Source organism: Dromiciops gliroides, chromosome 6 (assembly GCF_019393635.1).
Source record: "Dromiciops gliroides isolate mDroGli1 chromosome 6, mDroGli1.pri, whole genome shotgun sequence".
NCBI classification, from domain to species: domain Eukaryota; kingdom Metazoa; phylum Chordata; class Mammalia; order Microbiotheria; family Microbiotheriidae; genus Dromiciops; species Dromiciops gliroides.
The window spans coordinates 15,252,198-15,265,355 of NC_057866.1; the positions used below are offsets into that span (position 1 = coordinate 15,252,198).

The 13,158-nt window shown below is 45.0% G+C and overlaps 1 protein-coding gene across 2 annotated transcripts in view; it reads left to right on the forward strand.

Annotated features, from left to right (window-relative positions):
• Nucleotides 1-1,473: 1,473 nt before the first annotated feature.
• Nucleotides 1,474-13,158, forward strand: part of PATL1 (PAT1 homolog 1, processing body mRNA decay factor) — a 39,757-nt gene continuing 28,072 nt past the window's right edge. For both annotated transcript variants that reach the window (XM_043972279.1, XM_043972281.1), the window contains exons 1-2: nucleotides 1,474-1,586; nucleotides 4,949-5,060. In XM_043972279.1, the coding sequence (XP_043828214.1) occupies nucleotides 1,572-1,586; nucleotides 4,949-5,060 (127 nt within the window). In that variant the 5' untranslated portion in view covers nucleotides 1,474-1,571. The remainder of the gene's footprint in view (nucleotides 1,587-4,948; nucleotides 5,061-13,158) is intronic.

Sequence of the window (13,158 nt, forward strand, 5' to 3'; positions counted from 1 at the left end):
TATTATAAAGCTCCAGTGTGACTTATCAGGATGACTTCACTTATTTCCTTTTTTTTTTTAAAGGGCCACTTAGTAACAGATAAGGGGGAGGCTGTGGGTAGAGTTTGGTTAGATTTTAACACAGCATTAGATAGAATGTGTCATGTTCTTAAGGAGAAGACAAGAGAATTGGGCCGGACAATCAGGATTAGATTCAGAACTGTTCAGAATTGCAAATCGGCTTCAGGAGCGTTTGAAGAGCAATTAGACTCGATGAGTTTGGGCCCAGAGTACCGAACCAGGAGCAAGGGCTAGGAAAACCTTCCTAACAAGACAGTTGCCCTCGGGTGGACTGGGCTGTCTTCTTGGGATGTGTTAGGTTCCCCCTCATCAAACATCTTCAAGCAAAGACTTTCTGGAATGGTAGAGTGCACCTTTGGAGAGGCAAGAACAGAGGAAGGCAGGAAGGAGGGAGGGAAGGGAGGAAGGGAAGGAGGGAGGGAAGGAAGGGAAGGAAGGACGGAAGGATTTATTAAGCTCCCCTTCTGTGTCAGGCACACAGGCTATGCTGTGGTCTCCTATGACAGCTAAGCGTTGGGGCCCCAGAGGCTTAATGAACGGACCGGGCACCGCCCTGTTCCTTCTCCCGGTGCACAGCAGGTGCTCGGAGCGGCGGCCGCTGGGGAATCCTTGATCTCTTTGGAATCCGGGGCTAGGAGCCACTGACCTCCCCTCCTCCCCTCCCCCCATCTGGAGATGGGCAGTCCGCTGGACCGCACGAGTCGGCCTGCTGGCTTTAATGACTTTGTGCAAACTTTATTTGTGCTCGGACGTTTCCTTGGACGTGCCGGAAAGGAAGGCCCTGGAGGGCAGGGGTGCCGCTTCATTTTTGTCGCCGTACTGGTCCCCAGCCCCGAGACTGGCCCATTGGCCGGGCTCCATCAGCGTCGGTCTCCGAACTGATACAAAGTGCTTTAATGGGGCAGCAGAGCCGGGGAGGAGGAATGGAGGGTGGGGGTCTGCGGGCCCGGAGAAGGGCGGGCGGAGACTGGGGAGGAGGCAGGCATTCCTGCCTCCAAGCCGCTCGCCCGCTGGGGCCGCTATCTGGTGACAATCACAAGGATTTCCCCCGCGGACAGCCGCCTCGTGACTTGAGTGCCCGCCACACCCCAGACGTGGAGCCGGCGCTAGCACCAGGGAACACAGCCCGCGGCGAGGCGGGGGGTGGGGGGGCCCGGCGCAGGGGCAGAACTGAGCTCTGGGACTTATTTGCCGCCGGCCACCGAGGACCAGAGCGCCAGATCCGTCCCTGCGCAGGCGCAAGAGCCTGAAAGGTCCCTTCCTCTCCTCCTCCCGCTGCCCTCCGATTCCCCGCGGTACGGCGCAGCGCGCCTGCGCACGCCCCTTCGCACGCTGGCACGCAGGAGGCGTACGGCGGCGGCTAGGGGTCGCGAGCCGGCGGAGGAGTGGCGGGCGCGCGCGGAGGAGCCCGGGGCGTCGGACGCATCTCCCCCCCCTCCCCACGCCTCCCTCCCCCATCCCCCTCCCGCTCCGCCTCCTCCCCCCCTCTTCCCTCCCCCCTCCCCCCGACGATGTTTCGCTACGAGGTGAGCGCGGGCCACCGGAAGTGGCCCCCCGGGAAGAGGGGGGAGCAGGAGGGGGAGGGGGACAGAGGGAAGAGGGGACCCCCGCCCCGGGAGGACTGGGGGTGGGGAGCGAGTGGGGCCGGGCCCGTTACTCCCGTTACACCTTCCGACCGACGCCCCGGCCTGGGAGCCGCTGCCCGTCCTGAGGAAACTGGGGGTCGGGGAAGCTGCCCTGGGGCCTGGGGGAGGGGTCTTCCTATGTAGAATTGGGAGGCCCCCCTGGAACCCTAAATGGTCTCCCCTGGAACCTTGAGGGGCTCACTCTGTTGCTTTAAGAGGGTCCCTTTATAGACTGGGGGGCTCCCCCGGAGCCTGGGGGGGCTCCCTCTGTAACTATGGGGGAGTTCCCCTGTAGTCTCAGGAGACTTCCCTAGGGCCTCGAGGAGCTACACTGTAACTTTGGGGGATTCTCTCTGAAGCCTGGGGGCTTCCCTCCGACTTTGGGGGGGTTCCCTCAGTAGCCCCTGGAGCCGAGGGTGGGGCTGAGATCAGTGCCCACCCCAGCCCCCCAGGCTCCCCATATCTTGGAGGTGCCCCGGGGAGCAGGTGCACGAGCCCTGAGATGCTGGAGCCCACGTTTTGGACGTTCCCCCTCCCCTGGAGGAGGGCGGCTGGGCCCAGGGCCTGCCCCTAAGCCCCCACCCTAGGCTGCTGGACCTGGGGCCGTCCTGACCTTGACCCGCCTGGGAAAGGCCTGGGGCCTCCTTTCCTGCTGGAAGCCGCCCATGCCTCCAGGGGAAGCGGGTGCTGGGCTGGGGGACTCCCCTCACGTCGGGGCAATCTTGTGGTTTAAGCCTGGGGGGGGGCGGTGTTGGGGTCATAGAGGAGAAGATTGGTCCTTGGACTCCATCCCTCCCTTAGGTTTCTAGCAGGAGCCACCTAGACCAAGCTTGGCATTCAGGGCAGGTAGCTTTCGCCACTACTTTTCTGGGGGAAAGAAACCTGGAGATCCCCTGGCGTGAGTGTCCATCTCCGTCAGCAGAAAGACAGCCCAGACCTGCCCTTGTGGCATTGTGAGAAGAGCCCTGGTCTGAAAGTTAGAAGTGGGTTTGAATCTCAGCCTTGCTACTTAGGCCACAAGAATGGAATCAGGCACCGGAAAGAGCTTCAATGAACATCTAGTACAACCCCCTTATTTTACAGGGCAAGAAACCGAGGCCCCTAGAGCTTAGCTGACTTCGGTACTGAGAGGTGGCAAACCTGCATTTGGATTCAGGCTTCCTGATTCCAAACTCGGCATTCTGCTGTTAGCATCCATGTGTTGTTCAGCTTTTGCTAAATTCCTGTCTGGAACCAGAGGACCCAACTCTGTTGCTTACTGTTTGTGTGATGTTGGGCAAGTCTGTTTCCTCCTTTGATGCCCCTTCCCCTCTAGATCTGAGCCTAAGTGCTGGGCACGATGCAGAGATACAAAAGTAAAAATTAAACATCTCCTGCCCTTGAGCTTAAATACAAACACAAAGTAACTTCTGATAGTGGTCAGAAGAGGTGGCGGGAGCCATCAGGAAATAGATGAATGAGATGGAACTTGAGCTTAACTTTGAAGGAAGCTGGGAATTCTCAGAGGTTCCTGTGAGGAGGGAGTACGGTACATAGAACATATACTCACTAGGCCTCAGTTTCCAGTTCTAAAATTCTGTTGACTTTAAGCAATGCAATTGACGTCTCTGAATTTCCTAGGATCATAATAGATCCAGAGCTAGAAGAAATCTCAGGTCATCTACTCCAACCTCCCTCATTTTACAAAGGAGGAAACTGGGACCCAAAGAGGTTAATTGACTTGCACAAAAGCCATACAGGTAGTAAAGTTGGAATTCAGGCCCAAGTCCTCAGACTCCAAGACTGTCATTCTTTGCACTGTACCACATTGCCTCCCTCATCTTTAAAGTGGGGAAATGTAGGACCTCTTTCTTTACATCTCTATGTTCTGTAATTCTAATAATAATTAATCATAATCACACTTGCCATTTATATAATGCTTTACGGTTGGCATAGCACTTTACAAATATCATTTGATCCTCAGGACAACCCTGGGAGGAAGGTGCTGTTATAACTCTATTTTACATGTGAGGAGACTGGCAGAGGTTAAATGATTTGCCCAGGATCACAATGCCAATAAGGGTCCTACTGACGCTGAGTCCGGGATTCTATCCAGTGTCCCAGCTAGCTTCGAGAATTGAGTCACAGGGCATGGCACTGAACCTCTGGTTCATTCACCCCACTGGAATTGGCAAGAAATCTCCCTGGAGCCTTAACATGAGGATTCCCAAACTGCACTAACTTTTGATGGACTTCTGTTGACTGGAAATAAGGGGTGGGAATAAGTGGAGCTGTTGTCATTTTCTAAAAGCTGAAAGGAATAATTAACTAAGAACAACATAGTGGAGGGAAGAAAATTCGTATGCCACGCAATTGTGTTTGGACAAGGCCATGGAGATGATTTATCAAGATGTGCTTTGTTGGAAAATGGAGTGAATTGTGAGGCTGAAGACTTGCAATAGTGGCATTTCTTTTTATTTCCCAAGTTAGGGGTGAGAGAATGTTGGGAAATATTTAAAAGAAAGGAATGATAGATTGAGAAATAAATGAGCATGCAGGGAAAAATACCTAAAACTTGACTCAGAAATGTAATATAATTAACTTTGCATTTCTTTTACTACTTTAACCAGTGAGATAAGGAAGTTGAGGATTAGTTTCAGTTCTGACTTACTTGTAGCAGTTGATTTAAGAAGGAATCCCTTTATTAGATTTGATGAGTCATGTGAAATCATAAAGTCAAGAAAATACTGTACACAGTATAAATAAAATGTAAATCAAGACAACAAAGCTGAAGTTAAATGCCACAAACAGTGTTGATATCAGACTATTCAAGCACAAAGCCATGCTTTTCTGCTAACAAGCAAAAAGTGACACTGTCAGTGGCAATTAAGCTATTAGGTTATTTAGCTGAGCTGTTTTTGGAGAATGTACTTGGCAGGTACAGACCTTGGTGTACTGGGTTTGGAGTATTGGCAAGTGTCTGTAGTGTCCAAAAATGTATCAACAAACCAAGATTTCTGATAAGAGAAATGAAACCCTGGGAAGAAAATGGGAAATAGGATAGCTTACTGAAATAGAATACTGCCCTGAAGGCAAATTCACCTTTGGAAGCTGTGTCTTATGTTAGATAAGGTTGTGTAGAAGAGAGACCACAGTCATCATGAAAGTTAATGGACTACATTCTTCAACAGAAAAGACAGTTCAAAGTGGTCTTTTCAGAGCTGAAAATGAAATGGGGGTATGTGGACTTGTTGAATACCTTAACCCTGTCTCTTTCCCTTTAGTCCCTAGAAGATTGTCCTCTGGATGAAGATGATGATGCTTTTCAGGCTCTGGGGGAAGAAGATGAAGATATTGATCAATTCAATGATGACACATTTGGAGCAGGTGCAGTTGGTAAGTGTCACATCACATTGTAATCATTCTGGCACCTCTTCTGTGGCAGAAAGAAGTCTCCAATTTAACATCTCTATTTTGGGTCTCTGTCACTAAAAACTAGATGTTGCCACAAACCAGCCTTTATTTTTATGGCTTTTAGAAAGTAAAGACCCTGCAACATGTAGAAAAATTCATTCCAATTTGGAACTTGATTTTGAAATAATTGGGTAGTCAATGGCCCATGGAGTTCTTTGGACTTTCCCTCTTTGAGTGGAGAAGCAGTGTTTACTCATCCTTCAGTAGTGAAAGATGACACTAATGACACAGGTAGAGGAGTTATAATGATAGTGACAAAGTTAGGGTGTGAAAAATATGTGTAGGAATTTGGTTGGGGCATTTGTGCACGTGAGTAATCCAGACAAAGGGTAGTAGGAAGCCTATATATATATATATACTTGAGTCATGAGGAAAGAGGAAAATGAATGATAGCGGATGAAGCTGAGGCTGACAAATGGGAGGCATTCATTCCATTTTTCAGCAAAGCACATCTTAATAAATCACCTCCATGGTCTTGCACAAACAGTCGCGTGGCATTTGAATTTTCTTCCCTCCACTGTGTTGTTCTCAGTTAATTATTCCTTTCTGCTTTTAGAAAATGACAGTAGCCCCACGTATTCCTACCCCTTTTTTCCACAGTCAACAAAAGTCCATCAAAAGTTAGTGTAGTTTGGTGATCCTCATCTTTTAGAAGCTTAAAGATTCTTATGCAGCTTTCAATACAGCGAAATTTTATTACATGTTAGACCGAGGTGAAGACAAAGAGGGAAAAGTGATAGAGACTATAAGGATGGGAATTAAGTTCTGTAAAATTCCATGGAGGACTAAGGAACTGTCACTAGCAGAAACAGAGCACTCTGCTGGGTTCTAGCCAGAACCTTAAGAGAAAGGGACCAAAGGCCTTTTGGATTATGCACTTGCCTGTGGAGACAAGGCAAAAGGGTGCCATGCTCCAAGATGTTGGAGACTGCTGATACCAGGGTGACGGGGTCAGAGGAAAGAGTTGGCAGAGAGCTCTCTGTACTTTTGTCTTATCTTTATAACACTGGCATTTGTAGACAGCTAATGTAACAACATAGCACAAAATACTGAGTGCTAACATCTTAGAACCGTTTTATCCAGTAAGAACATGTTCTGTTTTCACCCTTTTACAGAGTTCTTCAGGGTTGAAGTAAATGTTGGCTGAATTGGTTCATGGCTATTGCATTATGATGTCTCAGTTTTAAACTTGCAACCATGGAAAGAATGATCTTTGCTCTCTGAGTAACTTTCAGTATTGCTCTGAGCAAAGTTAATTACTTAGAATGTTCCCTCTAAAAATGAGGATGATATTACACTGTAGGGATAGTTGGTTATTTAACCCCTCCCCTGATCCCCCCATGTACACATTGCTGTATCCCTTTGGAACACAACACAGAAGAAAAGAATGCAGAAAATAGAGTTAAAATAATTTCCTGTGGAGTTACTTGCTAGCCTAGAGAGGAAGCATGACAGAAGAATTTTTCAGTCAACAAACTTCCAAACAGAAAGGATTTTTCACAATGGGGGTTTTCCTTTGAGAAAATCTTGTGATAAGAGACTGGGGTTAAAAATTTGTTGTCAGGGGCAGCTAGGTGGCGCAGTGGATAGAGCACCGGCCCTGGAGTCAGGAGTACCTGAGTTCAAATGTGACCTCAGACACATGACACTTCCTAGCTGTGTGACCCTGGGCAAGTCACTTAACCCCAATTGCCTCACTTAAAAAAAAAAAGGAAAAAAAACCAGAATTGTAATTAACGATATTTACATGGTGCTGCTTATTATTATTATTGAAGAAAGGCAGCATGGGGTGTGTGTGTGTGTGTGTGTGTGTGTGTGTGTGTGTGTGTGTGTGTGTGTGTGTGTAAAATCTGACAACACATTTTTTTTTTTTTTTAGTGAGGCAGTTGGGGTTAAGTGACTTGCTCAGGGTCACACAGCTAGTAAGTGTTAAGTTTCTGAGGCTGGATTTGAACTCAGGTACTCCTGACTCCAGGGCCGGTGCTCTATCCACTGCATTAATTACAATTCTATTATTGAACTCCTTTAGACTATTTTGTGTAACTATTATATGTTCAGAGACTCAACTTTTTGATTGAATTAGCGTGGCAATGTTAGCAACTCTAGGTTAACGTTACCCAATATCAGACTTCCTTAAGAAAATATGTGATTCAGCTTTCTATACGTTAAGTTTTTGTGTTATTTTGGAGTAGTAAACTCGGACAAGTAACATTTTAACAAGACAGAACTTGCAAACCAAATATACTCAGAGAGGGAGCTACTCACCTCTCATCTCTCCTTTGTTGAGATTGGGTATTTCTTTACCTTCTAAAATAATTGTCTGTCTTAGGGACAGGCCAAGTCTCCATTACTCCCTGATTATCTCTCTTGCTCTTACCCTTTTCTTTCCTTTTTTTTTTTTCCTTGCATTTTTATTTATTTATTTATTTTTCCATTACATGTAAAGATAGTTCTCAACTTTTGTTTATACAAGCTTTCCAATTTCAGATTTTTCTCCCTCCCTCCTCCCCTGCTCTCACCCTTTTAATGCTCCTTGATCTTTCAGGGTTGGCCTAGAGGCCACCTGGATTTACCGCTGCTATGGATGGTGGTCCATAAGCAGCTAAGAGTCAGAGAGTCTGGTCTTAATGTCCTCCTCTTCCTCCTCCTCCTCCTCCTCCTCTCCCTCCCCCATCACACCTCTTGTTTTCTTCTTGACTTGCAATGCCACTTGTGACCTACATGGATTGAGGTCAAACTTTTTCATATCTGAGTAACTGCATTCTTCAGGTCATGTGAAAAGTATAGAGAGTAGAGTGTTGCCACACAGTGAGTGCACTAGAGCTCAAAATGCCACACTGTGTTTCCAAGTGACTATGCATTTACTGAAAAAAGAACGAGAACGGTAAGATGATGGTACACTGCGCACACAAGCTCCTTTGATTCAGGATTTAATGTCTAATTTTTAAAATAGAACTTCTTGACCACAGGAGTTACCAAACCAGTGATTTTATTCAATTTGGAAAAATCTGTTTTATCTCTCACCTAACTACACCCCCTGATGGGGGGGGGATTGGGGGGCTAGAGAAACAAAACAAAGCCTTGTAACAAATACACATTGTCGAGCAAAACAAATTCCTGCATTGCCCATGTCCAGAAACATATTTTAGTCTGTACCCACAGTCCACCTCGCTTATCAGGAAGTGGGTAGCATGCTTCATCATCAGCCCTCTGGACTGATAAACTAATGGCTTTGAAAGGTTCCTCTTCCTGCTTCCTTTCTTAGTTTGGTGCTCATATAGAAGTACACTCTTAGTAGGGGAAATGGCAAGTCAGAAAATGTGCAGTGATACTCCTTGTACTGAAGGAAGCATGGCTTGAAATAACACCTTATTTACACAACCATCCTTGTTACAAATGTCTTTTCTGTCGATATTACAGTGAAAACAGTTTGTTAGTACCATGAAAACTTTTGGAATTTGTAGGTGACTTGATAAAAACTTTTTCTATAAGAAGGAAGGTGGTATGACAATTGTCATTGGGCCATTTATTCCACTAAACATGGAGTTGTTGAGTAAGCAAGGGAATCCAGTAAGACTGGGAAGGCACCTACACATCTGTACACTTCTGTAAACACATTGGGTATGTCTTTTACAGATCTGCCATCTTTGGTACCAAAATAAGCCACTATTTCACGGTCAGGGAAGGCCCTTTGTTTCTTAATTAATGTTTCCAAAGCCTCAACGCTTCCCAGTGCCTAGTGGGTAATAGGAATGTTGTCAAATGTTGTTTTCCATAGTTACAAGGTACGGGGTGAGGAATGTAAGCAATTATTTATTTCATTTATGTGCAATACTGAATTTTGTATTGGGCCTTAGTGTTTTAAGAAAAGGCAAAAAGGCGGGGGGGTAAGGGAGTGAGATCAAACAGGCTAGAGTCTCGCCATGTCACAGAGATTCAGAACTGGAAGGAATCTCAGACCGTGTAGTCTAGACTGTGCCCGAACAAGAACTCGACAACTCTTCAACAGCTGACCGTCCAGCTTGTGCTTGATGGCATCCAGGGAGGGAGATCACAGGCCTTATGGTGAGCCTGAATTTTCCTCTTAAAAGCTTCTACCCATTGCTGCTTGTTTTGCCTCTGGGACAAAGTAGAATAAAGAAAATCCCCTTTTCACCTGATAATCGTTTAAATATTTGACTCCCCAAAACCTTGTTTTGCCCTGGCTCAACAAACCCATCTACTTCAGTCTTTTTTTTTTTGTGGGGCAATGGGGGTTAAGCGACTTGCCCAGGGTCACACAGCTAGTAAGTGTCAAGTGTCTGAGGCTGGATTTGAACTCAGGAACTCCTGAATCCAGGGCCGGTGCTTTATCCACTGTGCCACCTAGCTGCCCCTACTTCAGTCTTTGGCATGATCTCAAGGCCCTTTACCTTGCTGGTGGGATACTTTCCAGCTCTTCCTTGTCCTTCCTAAAATGGGACAGCCAGAATTGAACGACACATCCCAGATGTGGTCTGACCAGCTCATAGCATAGCTCCCTTGGCCATTGTTCCTCCCTGTATGTCGCTTCCGGCTGACTCATGGCAAACTCATGGTCCAGGAGGCCCAGGTCTTTTCAGGTGACCTGCTTTGTAAGTAGTCATGCCTCTCCATTCTTGTACTTAGAAATTTTGGTGGTGGTGTTTGGTTATCTTCAAATACAGAGTTTACATTTATCTATATGTGCCTGAGTATAAAGTGTCCTGGTTTAGGGATTAGAACCTGGGTTCTGGTTTAGGCTCTTTTTAAAAAAAAATTTTAAGTGAGTTTATTATCATTTGTTGCTCCAAGATTCCTCATCTGTAAAATGAAGAGCCAACTTTTAAATGTTATTCTGTATAGTAGTACATAAGATCAAGTCTAGAGAGAGTCAGACATTTATCCTTGATCTCTTGCCTAAGAAAGACACCATTGATACACAGCCTGTCCAGAGAACCTAAAAGCAATTTATCTACAAGTTTAACACAAAATATGTAATGTAATCAAAGAGGAGCATTACTGTATATTGTGAATGGATAAGGAATCATCATATATTTAAGTGGAATGGAGTTGAGAAAAAAATGTTACTTCTTTTTGTTCCTTATCAAAAGCTTCAGAGAGGAAGTAGAGATTTCAGGAGCTCTTTGGTGAATGAAATTGAGCTTGGCAAACTGGTCTGAGCAAAGTGTTTCTCATAGATGTAGAAGTGGAATGGTTTTATTAAAGAAACTTTGGAAGAAGAAAAAGAAGTGTGGTTTAGGAAAGCTAAGATGGGTAGTGATCAGAGCTCTGGTCAACACAAGAGTGAGTCCCAAAGATACTGGAGTGGCATGGGGGTAGCAACCAGAAAAGCTGTCTGGCAGAACTGTCACAGGTTGAGAGTAGAGCTGATGGGGGCAGCTAGGTGGCACAGTGGATAGAGCACCGGCCCTGGAGTCAGGAGTACCTGAGTTCAAATCCGGCCTCAGACACTTAACACTTACTAGCTGTGTGACCCTGGGCAAGTCACTTAACCCCAATTGCCACACTAAAAAAAAAAACAAAAAAAAACTTAAGAGAGTAGAGCTGATGGGGGCAGCAACGTGGAGCAGTGGATAAAGCATCAGCCCTGGATTCAGGAGGACCTGAGTTTAAATCCAGCATCAGACACTTAACACTTAGTAGCTGTGTGACCCTGGGCAAATCACTTCACCCTCATTGCCCTGCAGAAAAAAGAGAGAGAGTAAGTAGAGGTGACACTTGAGCCTTTGAAGGGAAAAAGCACACCCAAGTAAGAGAAAAGCAGAAGCTGGATGAAGATTGTTTCTGTAGGAATGAAGAGGAAGAGGCAGAGTTGGGAGATGATGGAAATGTATGAATATGAGCACTCCAGATAGGGACAGTGCTAATTTACTATTTCAAAGGAGGCTAATGTTTGAGTTGTGTTTGAGTAAGATCCACTAGTGGTATGAACACAAGTTAAGTCTTAGTATCAATTTTTTTTTTAAGTGAGGCAATTGGGGTTAAGTGACTTGCCCAGGGTCACACAGCTAGTAAGTGTTAAGTGTCTGAGGCCGGATTTGAACTCAGGTACTCCTGACTCCAGGGCCGGTGCTTTATCCACTACGCCATCTAGCTGCCCAGTATCCATTTTTAAGGTACCTTAAAATCAGTTCCATAAATGCCAATGATAAGGTAGACAGGATATTACACTGGGAAGCCAGGCTTTAACTGAGTTCTGATCTCTTCTTGAAGTGGACAGTGGCTTTGGTTCCATATTTTTTCCTCTCTTTTGAAATAAAAATCTTCTTTCTACCTACTTCATACTCAATATCCATTTATTGAAGACCTTCAATGTTTGAGGTCCTAGGTGCTGGGGCTGCGGGTGTCAAAAGCATCTCTGTCTTCATGAAATTAGTAGAATAGAGAATATGTGCACAAATAACTCATTTTTAAGGTCAAATGTTAGAGTTTAACGAGAAATACAAGTGCTAGAAGAGCTGGAGGCATTCTTTCTGGATGGGAGGATACAAGATAGCTAAGAATTGGTGAAGCAAATAGGTTTAGGGAGCATTCCAAGCAGAGAGAATACTTTGAGTAAAAGCTCACAAGGAAAGAGTTTCAGAGCAGGGTTCCATATTAGGAAGTAGCAATTTAGTTGGTGGGTAGAGTATATAATTGAGACTAGCGTTTAATAAAGAGTAGAGAGATTCATTGTGAGCACCCAAGTCATGGAGGGCCCCAGGTGAGAGTTTGTGCTTTATTCACTTGGCAAAGGGGATCTTCAGATGTTTTTGAGATGTGATGGTTCATAATCAGAGTTTTTACTTCAGAAGATTAATCTGACAGCAGTAATTAAGTGGTAATGCACTCCCAATTTGCACAAGTTATTATCTCCTCTAGCCCTAAATCTACACAGATTCCAGGACTTCTGGGATATTTGAGACCTTGGAATTACCATACCAGCAAGGCAAACCCCACAAAATAACTACAGTTTTGCTCCCAAAAGAGAAGTACTTAAGGACTATAATCAGAATATGTACTATAGATTTCAGTAATGAACATATTAATCTAGTATACGTTAAAGTACTAATCAATTAGCAAGCATTTATTAAGCACCTAGTGTATGCCAGGTACTGTTATGGGAACTCAGAATACAAAATATAAAGAATTCCTACTTTCAGGGAATTTACGTTCTAACAAGCACATGATACATAGGCTGTTGGGAATCCTTAGCTCAACAACATGCAAATCTATCCATAATAAGTTCTATATAATAAAACATACAGTCCTTAACACTCATCTTAAATACAGAGTTGTTCTAATAAAGGGAATATTGAGTGCTTGTTTTGCTTTTGACTTTGTATTCCAAGCACTTAACGCAGTGCCTAGCACATAGTATGTTGTTTAAGAGAATGATACTAAGTTACCTCTGCTAGACCTTCTGGACTCTATCCATGTGGACCAGAGTTAGAGATGGGGGAAGTGGAAGAGAGAGGAAAAAGGAGACAGAGCAAACTTCTGCTTTGTGGCTCATTTTCAGGTTAGAAAAGACCTGGGTCAGCAAGCAAGGCTACTAGCATGGCTACTGAGATGAGGGGGAAGAAAAAGTGAAAACAATTTCCAAGCTCCTGCCCTTTTCTTAACAGCCACACAAGGCAAGAGAATGTCAGGGGAAGATTTATGGGCCCCAAATCCAGAATTTTGTCTGCTTTTAATAATACTACATCACACATTCCTGTGTTCTTTTTCAGAACCACCTCCTTAGAGGTGATACAGAACTCATGCAAGTCGAAAACTGTACCATCAGAAATCATTTTAGAAAGGAGTCTGATCCCCGTTAATTTATCTCAATCATCTCCCTGATCTCAGTACATTTTATTGATTCAAGAGGGCCCTGCTCTGTGTGATAGGAAGTGACCCTCTGAACTGGGACCAGTCGAGAAACATTCCTGTATTAGTGAAAGCTAGGTAGAAGGGTAGACTTTTCTACTACCTTCCTCCCCTTTTAGACAGCTAGAAGGTATTAACTATTAAATAT